Genomic DNA, 22,318 nt, shown 5'->3' on the forward strand with positions numbered 1-22,318 from the left:
ACATTTATTGCCTTACTGGGCCCTGCATGAGTGAATTTTAAATCAACATATTTAAAGGCACCCTTTACCTTACATAACGTTTCCAAAATAATTTTGCTGGCATAACCTCATAACATGACGAACAGCACTTCTGCCATTGTCTGGGCAGCCCTCTATTCACCTTATTCACATGGCGGCCATTGTAATCCAAAACGAGGCTACAGGGTCCATGAACCATATTGTTGTGTTCAATGTACCCTGTAGCCTTGTTTTAGTTTACACAATGTTTTCGGGTAGGAACACTGTAGCCTGACCTTGCACAACGAAATAGCATAGGAAGAACACACAAACCATCCTTCTTCTCCACAAATGCCTTAACATTGTTTTCTGGTCTTTTGTAAAAGTTATTGTGCCATCAATATCTCCTACAACACTCATTAGCAAAATCTAAGAGATGCGTAGGCTTTAGGAAAAAACTGATAGCCTATATCCCCTCTGTTTTAAAAAATAATAGCATCGTATTTTGTCATTTTTGGTGAATACATGCATTCCGTTAGGATATTGAACATATTTAACATTCTCTAACCATCGTGATTTCGAATTGGTGCAGTTTTCAGCACAAAAACTCAGAGAATGAATGTCTAATAGGAAGAGAATTAGCACTGTCTGGTTACTTCCGGTTTCTGGACTGGTTGTAGTTCCTCCTCAGATTCCACTTGAGGGCGCTCGCAGGCGAGTGCAGAATGCATGGAGGTCTATGGAGCTTTACCCCTCAATATCCACTTTTCTCTGGATATAATTTTTTGAGTAGTAATTTGAATGTTGCATTCGCTAGGAGAGGCAAAGAAAATACACACTGTTGATTGTTATATTTTTTGAAGTCACGTAAGTCTTCTAAAAAGCCTTTCAAATATGTCAATGACGTCATTCATTAGCACAATGCTAGCGTGATATGGGCAACAACGACCCAACCTGTAAGAAATGAAAAGGACATAAGTACTCATTCATTCAACTTTAGATCTAAAATCTATATTGAACCTGCATAAACTACAATAAAATCTACGATTCTTCTACGACAAGCAGGTGAAAGAGATACATTTAGCCGTCTAGCTCTATAGACCCCCATTCAACCTGCACTCGCCCGCGATCACCCCCAGTGAAATTCTAATGGAACTGCAACCAATGTCGATACAATGATGAATGAATAATAGGGGGAGAACCGCCACTCTCGGGAAACTTCCGGTTTCTGAACTGGTTGCAGTTCCTAAACTGGTTCCACATGAGGGCGCTCACGAATAAGTGCAGAATGAATGGAGGCCTATGAAGCTGTACCCCTCAAATCCACTTTTCTCGGGATATAATTGTTTGCCCAGAAATTCGAATGTTGCAGTCAAAAGAGGGGGCAGAGAAAATACAAACCGCTGAGTATTATATTTTTTGAGTCACTTATTTGTTCTAAAAAGCCTTTCAAATGTGTCAATGACGTCGTTCATTAGCAGAAAGCTAGTGTGTTGTGGGCAACAACGACCCAACCTGTAAGAAATCGAAAGGACGTGACTACTCGTTCATTCAACTTTTGACCTATAATCCATATTGAGCTTGCAGAAACCACAATCAAATCTTCAATTTCTCAACGACAACCAGGTGAAAGAGACAAATTTAGCCGTCTAGCGCCATTAGACCCCCATTGTTTTTGCACTTATTCGTGATCGCCCCTAGCGGAACTGCAACATATTGCAGGTACAATGGAGTTAATAGGGAGTGATCCGGCTCTCCGTAAACGGGCTCTGGTAAAACAAATAAAAAAAGTAATGATTTAAGCTACAACGTCGCCTGCAGATAGGCCCCCGTGCTTTCACCTTCTTCTATGTTCACAGTTTATGTGACTTTATAAATAAAAAAAAACATTCTCGGAGGGCTCTGATAAAAAATAAATGAGCAACTGGAAGTTGTTGAGTTGACCCGGAAATACTGTTCATAATTATGCGAGGCATACAGTCTATGGTGCGAGGTGAATGAATGGTGCTGTGTTAGCGTGTACGTAAGAGTAGAATTGAGGTTTTGACAATATAAGTCATCCTAACAGAAGACAAACGAAGTAATAGTGCCAGGCTGTTTGTGCAGTAATGATTGAACCCAAGAAACGTGCTGCCGATATGGCAGTGGTCCCAGCTGCTGTGAAGAGGCCGCGCAACGAGCTTGTAGCCGCCGTGCAGTCCCAACAACTCATGCCTACGGGACCTCCGCGCTGTTCCAGCCTCGAGGCTCCGATCATGCTACTCTCTGGGCATGATGGGGAGATTTACGGCTGCAAATTTCACCCCAATGGAGCCACACTAGCCTCGGCCGGCTATGACCGCCTCATCTTGATGTGGAACGTGTATGGAGACTGCGAGAACTACGCGACGCTAAAGGGACACAGTGGAGCAGTTATGGAACTTCAGTACAACACAGACGGGAGTCTGCTGTTCTCCGCCAGCACCGATAAGACGGTGTGTATCTGGGACGCAGAGACAGGTGAGCGTGTGAAACGTCTGAAAGGCCATACCTCCTTCGTTAACTCTTGTTACCCTGCCCGCCGTGGCCCTCAGCTTGTGTGCACGGGAAGCGACGATGGCACCGTGAAGTTGTGGGACATCCGAAAGAAGGCATCAGTTCACACTTTTCAGAACACCTACCAGGTGCTCAGCGTCACCTTCAACGACACCAGCGACCAGATCATGTCCGGAGGCATTGATAATGACATTAAGGTTTGGGACCTGAGACAAAATAAGTTGATATACAGCATGCAAGGTCACGGGGACTCCGTTACAGGACTCTGTCTTAGCGCAGAGGGATCCTACCTGCTCTCCAACTCCATGGACAACACCGTGCGGGTATGGGATGTCCGGCCATTTGCTCCGAAGGAGAGGTGAGGACACCACGTTCTTGTATACTGTACAATATTTAGTTTGAAATAGAGCCTTTCATGTTTTTTCTTTTCTTGGTTTAAATATACCCATAGAAGAAGTCTTAGTCTTAGTCTTCATAAATGGCTGATGGCAGTCAGAAACGCGCCAGATGTTGTACCCAGGATCCGTAAAGGCCCTCCTTCATGGTCCAAAATGTGCTGCCCGTAGCCGTAGGGGCAGTTGTGGCCTACTGGTTAGCACTTCGGACCTGTAACTGGAGGGTTGCCGGTTCGAACCCCGACCAGTAGTGCCCTTGAGCAAGGCACCTAACCCCTCACTGCTCCCCGAGCGCTACTGTTGATGCAGGCAGCTCACTGCGCCGGGATTAGTGTGTGCTTCACCTCACTGTGTGTACACTGTGTGCTGTGTGTGTTTCACTAATTCACGGATTGGGATAAATGCAGAGACCAAATTTCCCTCAGGGGATCAAAAGAGTATATATACTTATATACTAGCCTGAGTGCCCAACCAAAGAATCAAAGCAGTGAAAACGTCACCAACAAAGCAGCCTTCGCAGGCAACAAGTGGACTTCTTTGGCAAGTGCTTATGCCCATTTGATGCAGGCTTTAAGCAAAGCAAATAGTCTGAATATCCAAGCAGAAACATTGCCAACTAAGCAGCCTTCATGAGCAACAAGTTGGCTACCTCAGGCAGTGCTTAATGTTAAATTGATGCAGTTGATACAGGCTCTAAGCAAAGCCTAAGTGCCCAAACAAAGAACCAAAACGGCAAAAAACATCACCAACAGAGCAACAAGTAGGCTTATTTAGTAAATGCTTATGCCCCGTTGATGTGGGCTCTTAGAAAAGCCAGTAGCCTGGCTCTGTGACCACCCGAAGAACCAAAACAGCAAAAAAAAAAAAAAAAACGAACAGAACAGCCTTCACGAGCATTTTACTGGGGGTTATCAAGAAGGCACCTTCCTTCGTCGTTTCACTGAATTAGGCCCATGACTCATGAATTAGGCTCAACAGTGGTGTTTCTTGTCCCAGACCCACCCCCCTCCACACATTGGGTAGACACAACCAAAGACACCAACAAATACCCCTGAAACACAGTGACTAGTTTTACTAGAGTTAATTCAGGTTCTAAACACGACCCCAAACGTCTGTGAGTGCCTCAGCCATAGCCATTTGCTTGCCTTTTCAGCAGCCTTGTACAACTCCTTGTTCAATTGTAATTGTCATTTTTGTCTTTTATAGCTGTATTTAGGCTACCTTTGCATTTGTCAAAGTCTATACTTTATAGCAAAGTAACATTTTCCTGAAGTATGTTGTTACTGTTGTTGAAGGTGTGTGAAGGTCTTCCAAGGGAATGTTCACAACTTTGAAAAGAACCTTCTGCGTTGCTCCTGGTCTCCGGATGGCAGTAAGATTGCTGCTGGCTCCGCTGACAGGTTTGTGTATGTCTGGGACATCACGTCCCGCAGGATTCTCTACAAACTTCCGGGTCATGCTGGGTCAGTCAATGAGGTCAGCTTTCACCCTGAGGAGCCTATTGTGCTGTCTTGCTCCAGTGACAAACGACTGTACATGGGAGAGATCCAGTGAGACTGATGACATGTCTTTGCAAAATGGAGGGACAGCCGTTGAAGGACATTTGGCGATGTGTTCAGTAGACCTGTGTGTGTTTTTGTATACGTGTGTGTGTACGTATGTGTGTACGCAATGCCATGTGTGTATATGAGAGAATGGAAGACGCTTGACTTTTACATAAGCAATCTCAGCTTTTCTTTTATAAAAGTCTTGTAAACTTGGATGTTTTTGACATCTTTGAATAAACTTGCTAAGGAAATACCAATTTAGGTGTATTATTCTGTCATGTTGGGAATAGCTAACCAAGTACAGTGTTTCCTCTACGTTTATTTCAGCATGGCGGCCCGCCACGGTTTAATTAATACCACCACGGTATTAGAATCAGGGCAGACGCACAATAGTTGCTGTTGCTTTTTAAATAAACCTGCCGACGTATCCTCCCCTCCTGGCTGCCGCTCACATTGCAATTTAACAATAAGTAGCCTAAAACTAGTCAGAGGTTATTATGGCCTGTCCAGTTTCACTTCACATATTATATGTTGTATTGATGTAGCCTATTTAAAACATTAACTTTCTTCTCAGTGTTTCCTCTTCATTTAGCGGTGACACTGCTTCAGAATTAGGGGAGACGCAAAATATTGTCCGGAAGCATAGTAGGCTAAATGCCCTCCGCTGGCTGCTGAAAATTGCAGTTTAACAATAAACAGTATTGCTAATCCGAGGTACCTGTCTAGTTTTATTCCATAAATATATTGTTTTTATAGACATTAGTGGCATGCGCTATCAAGCGCTATGTGCTACGCATGTTTGAATGTGTTTCAGAATTTTATTTGAATTTGCAATTAGGCACTTTACATACTGTGTGTACTGTATTATGATGTCCCACTCTCAGTGCCACATGTTTTCAAGAGTAGTTCTCTAACTTATACAAGGTGTTTCCAGAAAAATCTGCAATTCTGGTTTACAGGAACTATAATTTCAATCATAACCGTGAAACTGATATTAGCAGCATTAAGCAGTAAAACGCAGAAAATCGCAAAGAAGACATTATATAAATATGGGGGTCTATTAGGCCTCACCTACAAGAAATTCAAATGTTAACGTAAATAAGTATTGAACACGTCAAACAATTTTTCAGTAAGTATACTTCCAGTGTGGCTATTCATATTAATTTTTCACCGGACATTAGTATTAACTTAGGTAATCCACACATATATAAAAATCCAAACATTAATGTCTAAAAGTAGTGTTATGAGTAAAAAAGTGGAATGTAGTTAGAGAAATTATCCCTCCTATCTATGCAAATTGATATAAGCTGGGTTAGTACATACTGGTAGGCTATAAAAAGGTTTTTGTTACCAAGGTGTCACACAAGAAACATTTCATGATGGGTAAAAGCAAAGAGCTCTCCCAAGACCTTTGCAACCTTATTCTTGCAAAACATATCAATGGAACTGGTTACAGATGTACTTCAAAACTTCAGAATCATCCAGCAAGCAGTACTGTAGCCATTATCTGCAAATGGAAGGAACATCACTGCGTCATCAGCTGGCCATGCACAGGATCTCCTTGCAAGATTTCTGACCAGGAAAACAGAAGGATAGTCAGAAGAGTAGCCCAAGAGCCAAGGACCACTCGTAAAAAGCTCCAGAAAGACTTGGAGGCAGCAGGTACAATTGTTACAGAGAAAATCATAGGTAATGCACTCCACCGCCATGGCCTCTATGCACGCTCATTCCTCATGACTTTATTGCTGAAGAAAAACATGTCAAAGCTTGTTGAAAGTTTGCTACACAACATTTGGACAATCCTATGAAATACTGAGAGAATATATTCTGGTCAGGCAAGAGCAAAATTGAACTTTTCGGATGTCATACTACACACCATGTTTGGAGGAGAAATGGCACTGTGCATCACCCTAAAAATACCCTACCAACAGTGAGGTTTGGAGGTGGTGGCATCATGGTGTGTCTGTTTTTCATCTCATGGTACTAGCAGACTTAATACAGTTGAAGGAATGATGAATGGAGTCATTTTGTTCTGGGAGAATCTTTACATCCACCAGGATGATGAGGATGAGACATGGCTAGACCTTCCAGCAGGACAATGATCCAAACCATTCAGCAAAGGAAGTTCTCAATTGGTTTCAGAGAAAGGAAATCAAGGCCCTAACTTCAATCCAATTGAACAGTTTTGGAAGTTAACTAAAGATCAAGATTCACAAGATGGACCCCTGGAATCTTCAATATTATAGGACTTTCTGTTTAAAAGAACTCACACCAGAATACTGTGACTGATTAGTTTCGTCATACAGGAAATGCCTAGAAGCTGTCATTATGAATAAAGGCTTTTCCACAAAGTATTTAAGAAATTTTAGCAGGTGTGTTCAATACTTTTTTTCCTGTGGCATTCCACTTTATTACACATAACTCTACCTATGGACTTTAATGTTTGGATTTTTTTATATGGGTGGATTATCTGAGTTAATACTAATGTCTGGTGAAAATTTCATGCAACTAGCCTCATTGGAAGTATACTTATTGAAAAAAATGTTGATGTGTTCAATACTTATTTTCCCCGCTGTATATTTCCCAAAGTATCCAAAACAATATATTGGAGGTTTTAATATGTATTGTTTTCATCTACAATGATAACATCTCTGATTTTCTGCTCAGCTCAGCACTCCCTTACAAAAAAAGGAATTCCTTGCAATTTATATGAATTGATATGCAATTCATATGCATACAGTATTTTTGACATGAATAAATTGCATTGCAACTACATTGTATTGCACTTTAAGGTAGAACTGCAGTATTTTGGACATGAAACTGCATAGTAGTAGAACATAGTGCTACATTAGCCTACATATTATATTAGTAGCCTACTACAGTTACCGTACTTCGAAGAAACTGCAGTAGGCTATAACAGGTGTTTTGTCCCTGTCCCATAACTGCAGTTAGTCCACCTCTTCAGTAGAGTGGCCTCAGCAGCCACGCGTGTCCGTTTTGGAAAGAGCCTCAATACGCGCGCGCCATCTGTCGTCTTCAAGTGAAACTGCTACTATGGTCCGACTAATAATGGTCTTGGGAGATGTGGTTACACAGGCCTTTGGACCAACCACTTGCAATGCAGTCTACCTGTGACTTGTCATACTATTACAATAGGGTATAGGTTAGTCACAAATCATAGCCTAGGCCTATGTAGTAGCCTAAGTCTCATCCGAATGACACAGAAACCGTTTCAGCCAAATTATTTTCTGATAGGCATAAAGAACCCACAAACTAGTAGCCTAGGCTAAATAAAATAGGCAATCTATTTTTTTGTCAGTCTATAGCCTAAACAGAACGACTATAGCAACACGTTCAGCGCATATGAACCTATAAACAAACGTCGACAGATGCTTTTTCTTTTTTATTGAGGCTAGTTACTGTTTAACATCCCCACCCAACTTTCAGTTTGTTTAGTAAATCGATCTAATGACAGGCCCCTCACGCCCGCAAATGTGTGGTGAATGAATTGTAAGCGACATATTTGCGACACTGAATCTATTGCAGGCTACAGCGCGGACTCGGGAAGAACTGAATTATTCTTAAACTGCCGGATTCATGCACATAGGCCGCAAGAAAGGTAGGTCCGTCATTCATATTCGAACGAGACTGTGGTGCACAATCAGGTCGTTGCTATAGACAGTTTAACAAAACTGAAACATGACGACTGGCACATAACTAAAACGATAGCCTAGTTCAGTACCGGTGGACAGTTCATTCTTCTTCACAATGTGAACCCTGGTTTATGTTGCATCACGTGATTGTAGGTTACTGTTGTCAAAACGGGGATTCACATTACCTCGTCTTTAGGTTGTGTTTGGTCGCAAAAGCTAGACTTCCTGGTTTAAATCCATAATATCTCTATCTTTCCTCGAAACTGTTTGCGCTCTTAATGTTTTAAAATTAAGTAGTCTAGTCCAGTCTAAATGTTTATGTGAGGCCAAATTGAATTATATCAGTCAATTAATGTTTAGTTTTATTGCCTAGATAACAACAGATATTTCAATAGTAGGCCTATATTTCAAGATAGGCCTACTATGTAATTTAAAATGCCATTAGCCTATTTCCCAACGTTTTAGCATATTGTGAGTGATGTTTACTACTACTACTATGATTGTTTACTGATCTAGCTTATTCCAATGTGGCTATACTGTATGGCTATGAGTTCTGTGTTATTCTTAGAAAATGGTCCTTGCTCATCTCATTTAGAAAAGGTATAGCTACAGCAGGGATCTCTTAAAGGAAAGGATATTTGTCATGAGAGTAGGTGTGTGGCTTATGAACTTTCACTCTATTGGATACTATTGTTTTATTTCCTGTCTGTTTATTGAGCAATCAAAGCAAAATAAATGAAAATACAAACAAACGAGCAAAATACACTTATTAAATACTGAAATATCTCCGCACAAAGCCTCCACACATAGTGTAGTCTATTGGACTTGACCGCCTCTGTAACTGACTTCTTACATTGCTCAGCGACCAAGTCAACTGGTTGTTTTTTTCCAGGTCTGTTTCCTTTAACCTACAAAGCAATACAGGGGAACATGACTTCATCTTTTATGGCCGTATGGTAACATGCTGTGGATGCACACTAGCTACCCACACACTTCCTCATCCAGAGCTCTGACCCTGGCATGTTAATCTCAGTGTCTAGTGAAGGGTAAAACTATGGTTTGCTTTTTTAAATGATGGTATTTTTTACTGTACTGTTCGGAGGGAATCCAAAACTAAATCTGTGTTTTGTGTAGTGCTATTTTGTGCATTCTATCAAGGCTTTTTTTTACTGTAAAAATGTTATACTGAGAAATATTTTCTTAGTAGACATTTTATGATATTTGATTATATTTTATGATATTAGCATCATTCTTCATAATCCATGTTACACAGCAGACACACCATGGATTTAGCTGTATGTAACTTGCTAGCACTTTATTGTACAAATCTTCAATTAATGTAATTGACACATATAACTTTTTATGAAGTAACAGTACATTTTTCCAACCTGTGATACCTATGTTATGACTCAATCATAAGCCAGTGTATAAAACCTAGTTGTTGGCCTAGTTAAAGGAATGCCCTAAAATGGTTTGAAACGTTAAAGGTATAGTCAGCAGTTATTTTGCCATTTCACAAAAGGTTGTTAATATTCAAACTTAACAGTCAATAAAATCACAGTTTCATGCTCCTGAAGCACCATCTTGGTTGGCTGAGACTGTTTTTGGCATATGTTTACAAAGGGTGACAATATGATACGATCATGATATTTAGGTCACAATCCAATATTATTGGGATTCTTTACCTTTTATGATACAGAAAGCCTTGTGATTTGATTCTGTGATATATTGTAATTTATTTCTACCACAGTTTTTTATAGCCATCTTGGTGGTAAAATTGTCTCATATTGACAAATACTGAAATTGACTCATACTTACTTTTCAATTTACAATGTGACACAAGAAACAAGAGTCACACGCCATATTGTGGACTTCAGAAGCAATATTATGAGAATAGATAAATGCTAACAGCTAGGAATGCTATGAGAAATTAACGGAAATCTGCCTGGCATTAAAGGCATAATGAGCAAACGGTCTGGTAATTTGGATGTATCACTTTTACAACAAGCACAAACATTAATGAAACACATTACCCTATGCTATTCAAGAATGCCGAAACACAGAAACCCCAGAAACACTGCCACCCTTTGTAAACAGTGATCTTAATGATTCTTCACGTTTACCCAAAACCTCTCTGGCTAGTTTATGTGTAGTTTTGCCAAATATTTAATGGTGTCAATCAGACATAGGGTAGAACTGGGTAAATGGAGCCATTTAAATTTTTCATCATTCTAATGTGTCAAAGAGGTTTTGTTTTGTAACCTTCAAAAACAAAAATTCAAATTCTACAACTTCTGTAACCAACAACTTATGAGGGTATGGGATAAGATTAGCCTAGGTGTGGGGTAAGTTGGGCCAAAACAAAGAATTCAGGTAAAACATTTTTATTTTCTTAAAACAATCATTTAATTTCTACAAACAGTAACAAACACTTAACTGAGCATTTGGCAAATAGATTCAACTGAAATCTTGCCAAGACAGGGTTAGGCCTATACAATTTTTTGTTGCCTGTTTACCTTTGAATTTGCCCATTTAATTCACTTAAAGAAGTCAGACTAATTTGCAGCCTAGTCTCTTTAGTGCTTAGTAACACTAAGGAACCATATAGAATGAGGTCACAAAATCAAGGCAAAGTTAATCTTCTTACAGATGCAATACAAGAACTAGTTAGCCCTCACATCATAGCTTAAAAGTAAACCAATTGAGGTGTAATGCATCTGAAGGTTGTTCTATTCCCATTTTCTTTAAATCACCCTAATTCTGGACATGAATAGAATCCACTTAGAGAGCAAAAAAATGATAGGCCTAGTTTTACACACATTTTTTTACCACATTTGCCCCATGCCGTACCTTTCCACAGATTGTAAATAATGACTCCCTCTTCCTTAAAATGCTGTCACATGATAACATTTGTTTATGTGGCTAATCTTACCCATACGCTCAACTTACCCCGTTCTCCCCACAAGTAAATCTTTCACTAATGGCTCAGCAATTAGATATGTGATCAGATTGTTCTGATCAATTTGGATAAGCACAGATAAAGTTGTGTTAGCCCTCAACGTAAGCAGCAGGTAAAGCTCCTCCTTGCTTGTCCAGGATGACAAATCAGCAGCAGTCAGTGCGAGATAGAGAGATGTGCAACCTCAGGTTACCTCATGCGTGCTAAACTCCAGGGCCCTGTTGGGTAAAAGGGCTTTGCAGAGACAGTTGGGCAGGTATGAAGTATCCTCCAACACCTCTCTCTAAATCCCTGCTGGACATGGAGGTGGCCAATTACTCCGAGGGTCTGGATCCCACCTACAGCACCCTTGGGTTTGAGAATGCAGACGTCCTTTATGAAGGGGGTGAGTGGTAGGCATTTGAGCTCATTGACACAGACAGGGATACTAGCCATTTGTCTGTCTGGTGGCTGCCCACATCCGTAACCAGCACTAATGGTTAATTAGTCAAAGTGTTACTGGGCACATAGGGCGATGGCCATTAGATTTGAATGCAAAGTGACAGTTCTGACTGAGGGTTAAGGAATGTAGAGCGAGTGTAGATGGAACTTTACAGATCTGTATTTGTATGACAGGTGTTTATGTCTTCCATGAAGCATAACGTATCCTTTCCTTGGTGGTAGTTTACTGTTCTGGCCACTTAAAAATTCAGTGTGGACAGAAAAATGTGGTTGCTGTTGCTGAAGGAGAAAACAAAGTTTTAAAAGGCTGTTGACTGAATGAAGATATTTTGTCTTCAAGTCTGTCTGGATCTTTTCAGGAATGGTTGAATAATTCCTTTCCATATTACCTGCCATCAAGCCCAAGCAGCTAATGATTAGCTAAAATTCGAGAGTTGCCATTTAACTTTGCTCAAAATATAACTGGGGTTCCTTTAGGCTTTCATAGTATCCCATTAAAAAAAACGTGTCAGGTGCCAGTTAGCCATGCCATCAGTTAAAAAGCTTAATTATAAAATGTGTGGATTTTCTCATAGTGGTGTAGAAAATGACTTAGTACTTTCTTTGTCATTGTGATTACACAAATCTTGGTGTAAAATGCAGAGCCTGTGGTTTCTCTTTGGGACAAATTGGCCTTGTTATCTTTACTGTGCAGTGCACTGGCATCCCTTGTGATAGAGAGGAGTCATAAAATAACATGAATAAAGAACTATTCAAAGGGCACGCATAGGTTACCGCCATTTCTAATCAGGCTGCTCTCAGAAAGTTTGGCTGAACACAACACATTACTTCTGTCAGATATTGAATGCAAACTAAGGCTTGTGTATGCCAATTGTTCTGCTGTTGGTGTTTGTCGAACTTGGAGATAACACGTTACAGGTCTTGGACAGTGATAAACAAAGAGAAACCAATGTGAGGCCTCTTTAGATTGAAGATGTATTAGCTGCAGTACTATAGATGTCCTGAGATCATTGTTTTAAGATTCTGCCTTCAACTGTTCAACTGTTCAACTGTTTCAAATGACTTTGTCAATCTCTGGAGATTCACATTTTCATTTTGATTCTCCCTTGCCAGCAAACCCTAAAAAATATAACACAAAGAATTGAATTAAGCAGAGCAGTAACAACTCACAGTGATGCAATTATTCAAGAAAAGGAAAACAGAGTCTTGTGCATCTCATTTATAAAAAATGCGAGTGCAGATTAAGTTATGGATTATGCTGAATCATAAAGAGGTTGCACTCCACACGTATTAAAAATAGCAACAACAATGCCAGTCTCCATTGAATATGTGTCTTGAAGATAAAAACATACAATGGATAATCCTGATTAAGTCTGTCCTACATAACAAGGAGATTTCAATCAGACTGCACATAAAAAGGGAGAAGTCCCCTGTTGCAGTTCTTTTGTTGAAATGTTATGATTTTGAATGCACAAAGGAATGATTGATTTCTCCCGCCGCTGTACCCTAACAGAGGGGTGCCAGTTCCTGATTACACAAGAGGGCCTGCTTTGGTGGAGACCCTTTGTTCACATATGCAGAACTCCCTCATTGAAATCTTCAGCTACCCAATTAGCTCCATACTTATTGAAAGACAGCCCAGTTTGATAGACATCTACCTAAGCCTCTCTGCGGTTCGTCCATGCATCTTTCAGGTTGATACGCTGAACTCGGCTAACCGCTAGGATGCTGAGACTGGATGGTGTTGATAAGACTCGGAGTGGACACTTAGAGACACACTCGGCCTCATGGGATGTCATATATGTGTGTGTTTTCTGTGTCTGCCCCCCAACAGACATCATGCCGGCCGAACCCAACATGATCCAGGGGGATAATGGCATGAACTCCAACTGTGCCATCTGCGGGGACAAAGCCACTGGCAAACACTACGGCGCTTCCAGCTGTGACGGCTGCAAGGGCTTCTTCAGACGGAGCATACGCAAGAGCCACGTCTATTCTTGCAGGTTAGAGCCACCCGCATCCACAAAGAGCATGGGGCCCATATCAGCATATCACCATCCGGCTCACGCAAGACACACAAACACACAAGTTGCTGTCCGCCCAAAATACATTTTAAACATTTACTAATATAAACAGTGCAGGATAAGCACAATGGCAGGTCAAAGACATTTCTCACACGTACTTAACAGGTTCTGATAAGCAGAAGGGTGTGTCACTTTTCAAGCATAGGGATTCCAGGTTTTAACACTAGCTGTCAACTCAATGGCTTCTGCAAACACACACTGATCTATGGTGGGGTTCCTTTTGCCTTCGCAGGTTCAATCGCCAATGTGTAGTCGACAAAGACAAAAGGAATCAGTGTCGGTTTTGCCGTCTCCACAAATGCTTTAGAGCTGGAATGAAGAAAGAAGGTAATTTGAACTCATCCAGTAATTTTTTACACACTTGTGCCTCATACACAAATAAGAGATTGCAAACTGAGTTAGTGTGCCGTAAGTATAGAGAAGGGAATTATCAGGTACACATACAGTGGTTTGTTCAGGGAGAGAAAGAGAGGGAGATAGAGGGAAGGGTGAAAGAGTGAGAGAGCCACGCTCAGGACCTGAAATGGTAAGCAGCCATAAACGAGGCATTGATTACACAAGGAATGTGCTGTTTATTGGAAGGATAACCTTGGCAGTGCAGTTTATGATGGGCGATCATGTGCTTTCTCCTTCACCCGCCCAGCGAACATGTTGTTCTGGGTTGTGATCGGTTAAAGTTTTACCTTTTGCTTCACTCTTTGGTTTCAACCAGCCCTCATCAGGTTTTCCCAGTCTCCAAAGTAAAAATGAAAACAACTAAGTTGGTCCTTTTTCCTGAATAGAAATAAAGAAGGGGGGGGAGGGGGTGGTTTAGCCTGTAACCTTTTTAAAAAAAGGGCATATACTGCTGAAATTAGTATGCAAATAAGCATGAAAAGCCTTGTTTCTTGAGGGATGTCATTACATTTTTAATCAGCTGATGGCTAATATCTCCTCATCAAGATGCCAGACACAGGCTTCTCATATCACCAATGAACAACTGTCTGTCTATTAGATTCAGATCCCTGTCCTGGGGGAGAACGAGCCTACTTCTCTGTCAATTAACTGAAACAGCTAATCAGTTATAATCTTTGGCCGTGATTAGCTGTCTAATCAGTTAGATTTTGTGTGTGTGTGTGTGTGTGTGTGTGTGTGTGTGTGTTTTGCAGCGGTACAAAATGAAAGGGATCGTATCAGCTCAAGAAGAAACCTACAGGAAACCAGTGACCTGCCCCCTATCACCTTACTTGCACAGGCAGAGTCCCTATCACAACAGGTAAGTAAGATAGCAGCTGGGTTCCCACGCACATTCAACACACAGCATGGCAAAGAAGACAAAATAAAATCACAGAAGGTGACAGGACACATATACACGCAGGCAGACAAAAAGATTTCTGCCAAAGTTTCACACATGCTGTGAACATGCAAATTAATCAGGCATTGCAGACACACACACACACACACACACACACACACACACACACACACACACACACACATACCCATACACACAGAGAGAGAGAAAATGTATGGTTGCAATGTTTATGATTATGCAAATCAAAGAGAAACTCTTCTGATTAGATTGTGCTTACTTGTTCCATGAGGAAAATCTTTTTAGATTAGGAAATATTTTTTTTAACTGGATTTACAGGATTTACTATTGACACTGATTACTCTTTTGAGTGTATTTGTGCGCACAAAACATATTATTGGTGCTGAGTGATGGCAGCCATGATTCACATTAGGATTTTTTTTTTGGTTAATCAAGTCCTGTAATGTCTCTGTTCATGTTCATCGTTAGTTAATTTTATAAATTTCTCTAATAATCTGCATGGGTACTTAAGCTTTGGAGAGTTTACTGTGAAGGAGCCAAGAAGCTGTGAAATAGACTAATACATGACTCTCTGACTGAGGCTTTGACTACGAGTTCATATCAGCGTTCTGTCTGTTTCTTTGAAGATCAACGCCATCAACCCCACAGTGCCCCCTGATGTCTCAGAGACGAAATCAGCTACCATAGCTGACGTCTGTGAGTCCATGAAACAACAGCTGCTCGTTCTGGTAGAATGGGCTAAATACATTCCGGCTTTCAGTGAATTGCCACTTGATGACCAGGTAATGGACACTGTAAAACCAAATAGCGAACATTAATGGGAAAAGGGCTTGCTTTAACTTTGAGTTACATGTTATTTGGATAGTCCATTTTAGAGACTCTGTAAACAACTATATCTACCTATCTACTAGAATTAATTCTCACCTAATGGTGAACTTAGCCAGACAATAATATGTTTCTATCCTTGACCCCCAACCCACATTTATTTACTAAAATAATTGACTATTGAAATTAAGTAAACTTTTTAGAATATCTAGTTATTCACTCACCTGATTTAAAATACATTTGTTTGTCCCTAGTATATAAAAAGCTGTTAAAACTGAATTTTTTGTTGAAATTATGAATTACATATTGAGTTAGACTAACAGTGTCTATTTTCCTCCAGGTGAGTCTCCTAAGAGCGCACGCTGGAGAACACCTCTTACTTGGTGTGGCCAAGAGGTCAATGCCCTACAAAGACATCTTGCTTCTCGGTAAACACTGCCATCCCACATGATTAAAAAAAAAAATACAACACGGCAATGTTATACATATAAATGGCCTGTGAAACATTTACTTTTGAAATGTATGCATGAAGATTTCTTTTCTGTCCCAGACCTTGGTTTTCTTATGGATACTATCCACCCCCAGGTAATGGTTGTGTAATCCACCGGAACTGTCCTGAGGCAGAGATCAATCGAGTCGCCAACCGTGTCCTGGACGAATTAGTCTTACCCTTCCAAGATATCCAGATCGATGACAATGAATATGCAGCCTTAAAAGCTATCGTTTTCTTTGACCCCGGTAACTGTTTATTTTCCCCATCGGCTTGTCTAGCATGAACACACCCAAACACACAATTCTTCCTTCTTGATATCAACACATGCACCTCATGTTTTTTGTACTTGTTCAACATATTTTTTTTATGTGACCCTCTTCAGATGCCAAGAGCCTTCGAGACCCAGCCAAGATTAAAAATATGAGGTATCAGGTCCAGATGAGCTTGGAGGACTACATCAACGACCGACAGTACGATTCGCGGGGCCGCTTTGGCGAGCTGCTGCTCCTGCTGCCCACCCTGCAGAGCATCACCTGGCAGATGATCGAGCAGCTGCAGTTCATCAAGCTCTTCGGCCTGGCCAAGATTGACAACCTGCTGCAGGAAATGCTGCTTGGAGGTGGGTGTGAGACACAGTGGAGATGTGCTATTGGTGTACTGCAAAAATCTGATTATTAAGACTGTATAGTATACTGTTGCCAAATATCCATATGAGTCTATATCATGTCTTCATGATGAGTCCATCATCAAGTAGCATCATACTCTGTCGAAAGGCAATGAGTACTTATCAGATGTTGTTATCCAAAATGACATGTATTGAAAGAACCCAGATCATAAGAATGGCAGGTGACACAGTGCTAACTGCTACTCTAACATGTAAAGGTGCTCATCTTGTACTGTGTATGTTTGACCAGCTGACCTGTCGTCCCCAGGGATAACCACAGAGCAGCCCCACCTGCATCCCCCTGGCCATCCCCAGCTTGCTCAGGACCCTCATACTGGCCACACTCTTGTCATCAGCTCCATCCCAGCTTCTGTGCATATACAGCAGATCGGTATGCATAGGGTTGTCATGTTTGTTTTGTTTTCTTTGTTTACTTGTTCTGTTTTGTTGTTATTCTTATGAGGTCTATTGTAACATCTAGCCAGGAACTACAGATGAAAATGAGCCTTTCTGGCTTACTCTTGTATTTACAGTAATTTGCATTAATGTGCAGTATCCCTTGTAAACAAACAAACAAACCAACAAGAGCAGTGGTGGTGATACATAGAACTCTGGGGGGTTAGCTTTTGAACAGTACTGAGAGTTAGTTTGTTGCTGAGTATATTATTGCTCAACAGCAATGAACACTGTCGTGGTCTTGAATTTTTGGATGGTAACTACCCGATACCACCTGTTTATAACCCTAGACAGGACTAATTAGAAAGGCCTTTAGTCAACATGTCTTCCAATCCACACACACACACACACACACACACACACACACACACACACACACACACACACACACACACACACACACACACACACACACACAGGCCTACATAGAGTTAAGGGATTTGCTTATCTGCAGGTAGTAAGTTGTAGCTTAGTGCAGTTGGTTGATGGCAATCAGTACATTGGGCATATTCTGATAAAGCACGATTTAAACTTTTTTGTGTGTTTAAGGTAGGCTATGATTTGTATGGTGCATCCAATGTTGTAAGAGTATTTTTAAGAGTATTTGTAAATTCAGTTTTAAATGAATTCTGTGAGTTAGTGCAGGTGTTTACATTTGTGCATTTAATGTCGACATGGAACTAACTGCTTTAGTTTTTTTTTTTATTTCCAATCATATATTCAAAGATATTATGAATGAAGACACTAGGAAAGTAATGCAAATGACATTGTAGTCAAATACATACTGTTACCTCCACCAAGAAGGTTATGGTGTGTTTTTTGTTGTTGTCGGTCTATAAGCAGGATTATGCAAAAATACAAAAACAAACAAAAAGCAGCGACTGGCCCAATTTCCATGAAATTTGAATGAATGAACCAATTGAATTTTGGACTGAATTTGTATTAGGGGTGGATCCATAATTTTTATTTCAGTTGTGCTAATACTGCAAGATACGTCATTTTGCCTTAGCCGAGGAGGTCTGCCCTCTTAGTGTATACATACAGAGATAGCAGTGGCATCTCACATAGATTTTGTCCCAGATCTGATCCTAGCTATACCTGACTTAGCACCATACTTTTCATCTTAGAAAGTGGTCCTGATGAGCTCTACAGTTTAAGGACACCACCTGTTCTTGCACTCTGAAGGCAGCTTTTTCCTTAATATTTTTTTATTATTAGTCTTACGTAGAGGGTATTGTTATCTTGTGTGTGTGTGTGTGTGTGTGTGTGTGCGCGTGCGTGTGTGTGTGTGTGTGTGTTAGTGGGTTCAATTGTATCTAGATCAGAATCCAGATGCAGGATTTTCTTTGAAACTTTTTAAAAGTCACTCTTTCATACAAACCTGATAACTTCTTCTTGGCTGTAATACCATGTTAAACCACTACCACTGTCTTTCCCTATAGCTTCTCCAGAGACCCCCATCCCCTCTCCTCAACAGCTGCCCAACCAGGAGATGTACAAAGCAGCATCTAGTCCCACCACCATTCTACTCCCTGCCACGGACCAGATGAACAGACAATCCCCAGATCCTCCTCTCTGAAGCCTCTTTGTGCCTTTTTAGAAAACGTTATAGATATCTGAATGTTATATTTTTAAATGTGAAAATTTTAGAGGATCATTTTTATTTCCATTGTGCCTCTACTTCATGCCTATATGAATAAATTTGTTAATTTAGTAACATGCGGTGGGGTTGTTTGTTGTTACTGGTGATGTAGCATTTGTTTTGTATGACCATACTCAATGTTTCTAGGTGTTGTAACTGTTAAGACATGATAACTGTATGTAATTTTGGCTAGATGTCATTCAAAAAGTAAATTGTGAGTCCTTCTGTTTTTCACATCAATTCTATGACATTTGTCACTGTTGATTAGTTTAGTTTAATAACATATTTTTATAAGTTGTAAAGAAGAAGTCAGGTAATTTATTTAGTAAATATTATTGAAATTCTGAACAATTTTCGAAAACTAAATGCTTTGTACATTTGCAAGCTTATGAATAAAAGGTAGCCTACACTATGTCAAAGACCAAATGATTATTTCTGTTCATGCATCTATTGCATGGCCTACACATGTGTAATTTTGAAAGTAGGCTATAGCTATAAGTAATAATGCTCATGTGCAATCAATGTAGCCTTTGTGCAGACTATCTGTTGAACATTTTGCAGGGCCATAGCGGAATGGGGAGGGGGTTTCTCTGTTAGAATCTGTCCAAATTGACAAAAATCTTCAAATATGTGGGAAAGAGTGAGATGTTGTGTGAGAAGGACATGGGTGGTGTGATGGTCTGTCAAACTTTGGAGCATTGCGTGCAGGCCATAGTCCCTAACGTCATCGTTGGCGGCTTTAGCTAGTTTGTTTGTGAGTAAGCTAGTCTATTTGAATTGACTGATGATGAGTCACTTTTGCTTTTTACAAATGAGGATGACAAGATGAAGCTGACACTAGCCTATGTCAATCTGACAAAAGTGGATAGAATGAGAAAGGTGAGAAAAAGCAGCCATATTGACCTAGCCTTTTTCTACTTGGCTAATTCGGTAAAATATATAGGCCTAAACAAGACTGACAAAAAAGTTGAAACACCTTTAGCAGTGTCTGCAGTTTGAGAAAAATTAATTTGTGTCATAGGCCTACAGTTTATTGTTTTAACATATTTCCTGCGGTGAGTCTAACACCGTTAAAATGTTTCACTTTTCAGACAGCAGGTCAAGCCAGGACAGGTTCTGTGTAGCCAGAAGTTTCTAGAAGGACCTCCATGTCTTCATCACAAAGAGGGGTAAGCTTGATGACAGTGAGACTGTGTTTTAACTCTGTATCTGTAGACTATATTATGTCTCCAAATACACACATGAAACACTACCCAATGGCCTTAAGTGTGCTGCTGAGACTACAGTAGCCTAGGCTATAGGCCAGTGTATTCAGATGATATTGCTAAATTTTTCCATAATAGCCTATGGAATATGTAGAATGGTCCCATAAGCTTTTGACTTGAGCCAAACACTGCAACAACAAAATAGTCAGGAAGATGTTTCTGTCTCCCAAGAGAAGACCAAATGTATCAAGCTTTAAGGCGCACAGTTATGGGTATGAGTAGGAATTTCTTTACTGTACTCAGGTTCTGAAATATTCAGACAGGCCAGACCAGGCAAGAGTTCTAGAATTCAAAACAGAGCTTGCTAAAGGCACACATGCTGTCCATACAAGTTTGCTTGATTTCATTGATTTAATGAAATGCATCAAAGGGAGATTTCATTTTCTAAGGTATATTGTGGAGTATGGTGTTGCGCTAAAGAGGTCTATACATTTTAGTAACTGTGTTGACCTCTTCATTGGCACTCTGACCTAATATAATTAAATTGGGCATTTGGGAATACATTGCCTCCAGACAAAATGGCCTTTTTGTTTAAGGTGAAGGTTGCTTTAAAGGTGCCATGTGTAAGAATTGAGGTAAAAAATATCCAAAAAATGAGCTACACGCATCAAAAGAATGAGAAGAAATTAGGACGATGATGTCATTTAAAAAATGACAAGGTATAGTGCTGCAGAGATATCAACCTGAATTAGCATGCTAAATTATTAGCCACAGCCCGACAGGTGTCATAATACCAGTTTCGGCCATGGGAGACGGTATGCGGGCAACATAACCACCAGCCAAACTGCAATACACATGTCTCGGTTGTTACTATAGGGTAGACCAACTCACTTTCTGGAGGTATACTGCCCCCATCTTTTATGGAATGTGGAGTATGAATTTATTTTTTGGCGGACATTACACATGGCACCTTTAAATGAAAGCTGCAAGTTATTGCAGGTGTTTACAGTGATGCTTTTAATAAAATGTTGACATGGAATGAATTTCCCTCACTTATTACCAACCATTCATTCAAAGATTGAAGGAAAGGAAAAGGGAAAAAGGAATGTAAGTGCCAGTAAACAAGGCTCTTGTCTATCTTCTTTTCAACTGAATGTCATTCACTTCAGTAATGCTATGTTTGTGAATACACCCTTGCAACATGCCTTTGGGTTTATTGTGATCATGCCTTGAACCAGCAGCAGTAAGTGCTTTTGTGTAGTAGGCCTACACGTTTTCTTTAAAGCCATGATCAGAGAATCCAATATTTTTCAACAAAAAAATGTTTCAACAGGAAGGAGAAAATACCAGTAGATTGTAATCCCTCGGCTTGTATGAAGAACAGTGAATGTTCTACATGTGACCTATGTTACGAGGCCAGTGTCTGACCCTGTAAGTGTCAAAAAGGCAAAAGGCACCAATGAACCGTAGGATGCAGTGGTGCCTCCATGCTCTGCCACGAGAGCTTCCAGGAACCAAACCCGTGCGAGAGAGGATTGAGAAATAAACAGGCCCAAATCCCCAATCAGTACGGTAATAGAGCCACGCAGCGGATCAGGTTAAACCGCAAGGTTTTATGCAGGAGACACAGTGCATTCCCAGCCCTTTAATGAAAAGCCCTGGGATGCCACGTGTGCCTTTTCCCCCGAACTTGAACTGGTGTTTTTGTATTCCAGTCACACTCGCCTCATTTCGAGTGCCTTTCCTCGGTGTGACGGGTGTGTATTAAGTCCTGGCAGCTGATACTGAGCGGTGTGGAGGGGATAAAATAAGCATTTCCTTTCTTTGTGTTTGCTTTACGTGGCGGATGCCTGCACACAACCGCTTGACATTATAATGACAGTGAGGCTGCGCTCAGAGAGAGAGCGGGTGTGTGCGTGTGCGTGTGTGTGTGTGTGTGTGTGTGTGTGTGTGTGTGTGTGTGTGTGTGTTTCTGTATTAATTCTCAGGTTGAAAATGCCTTTTCTCAAGCCTTTCCTTGAATTGCCCTAGTTGTTTAGGTTCCAGCCTGCCTTTAAAACAGTATGAGGAAGGGAACTCACACATACTGTATAGGAAAAAAATAAAATTG

At 40.5% G+C, this 22,318-nt stretch overlaps 2 protein-coding genes across 4 annotated transcripts; both read left to right on the top strand.

Annotated features, from left to right (window-relative positions):
* Window positions 1-1,943: 1,943 nt before the first annotated feature.
* LOC125309483 (U5 small nuclear ribonucleoprotein 40 kDa protein-like) lies at window positions 1,944-4,731 on the top strand. The gene is made up of 2 exons (XM_048266440.1): window positions 1,944-2,890; window positions 4,223-4,731. The coding sequence occupies exons 1-2, from the start codon at window positions 2,106-2,108 to the stop codon at window positions 4,479-4,481; spliced, it is 1,044 nt and encodes a 347-aa protein (XP_048122397.1). The 5' UTR covers window positions 1,944-2,105; the 3' UTR covers window positions 4,482-4,731.
* A 3,231-nt stretch (window positions 4,732-7,962) lies between these two features.
* Window positions 7,963-19,248, top strand: hnf4g (hepatocyte nuclear factor 4, gamma). Of its 3 annotated transcripts, none has more exons than XM_048267164.1 (10): window positions 7,963-8,093; window positions 13,362-13,530; window positions 13,844-13,938; window positions 14,760-14,866; window positions 15,550-15,705; window positions 16,089-16,176; window positions 16,334-16,486; window positions 16,624-16,860; window positions 17,156-17,296; window positions 18,804-19,248. In XM_048267164.1, the coding sequence occupies exons 1-10, from the start codon at window positions 8,072-8,074 to the stop codon at window positions 18,938-18,940; spliced, it is 1,305 nt and encodes a 434-aa protein (XP_048123121.1). In that variant the 5' UTR covers window positions 7,963-8,071; the 3' UTR covers window positions 18,941-19,248. The 3 variants fall into 3 exon arrangements, with proteins under 3 accessions (XP_048123121.1, XP_048123118.1, XP_048123119.1); XM_048267161.1 differs by lacking the exon at window positions 7,963-8,093 and adding an exon at window positions 11,238-11,471; XM_048267162.1 differs by lacking the exon at window positions 7,963-8,093 and adding an exon at window positions 11,241-11,471 and having other exon boundaries at window positions 17,174-17,296.
* The last annotated feature ends 3,070 nt before the right edge of the window (window positions 19,249-22,318 follow it).

The sequence above is a fragment of the Alosa alosa genome, chromosome 16, assembly GCF_017589495.1.
Source record: "Alosa alosa isolate M-15738 ecotype Scorff River chromosome 16, AALO_Geno_1.1, whole genome shotgun sequence".
In the NCBI taxonomy this organism is placed as follows: domain Eukaryota; kingdom Metazoa; phylum Chordata; class Actinopteri; order Clupeiformes; family Clupeidae; genus Alosa; species Alosa alosa.

Bases quoted from the DNA above. Each gene is read 5' to 3' on its own strand.
- LOC125309483 (XM_048266440.1), top strand. From the start codon at position 2,106: ATGATTGAACCCAAGAAACGTGCTGCCGATATGGCAGTGGTCCCAGCT. The intron at 2,891-4,222 runs GTGAGGACACCA...CTGTTGTTGAAG, and splicing joins CCATTTGCTCCGAAGGAGAG to GTGTGTGAAGGTCTTCCAAG.
- hnf4g (XM_048267161.1), top strand. From the start codon at position 11,345: ATGAAGTATCCTCCAACACCTCTCTCTAAATCCCTGCTGGACATGGAG. The intron at 13,939-14,759 runs GTAATTTGAACT...TGTGTTTTGCAG, and splicing joins AGCTGGAATGAAGAAAGAAG to CGGTACAAAATGAAAGGGAT. The intron at 14,867-15,549 runs GTAAGTAAGATA...GTTTCTTTGAAG, and splicing joins CAGAGTCCCTATCACAACAG to ATCAACGCCATCAACCCCAC.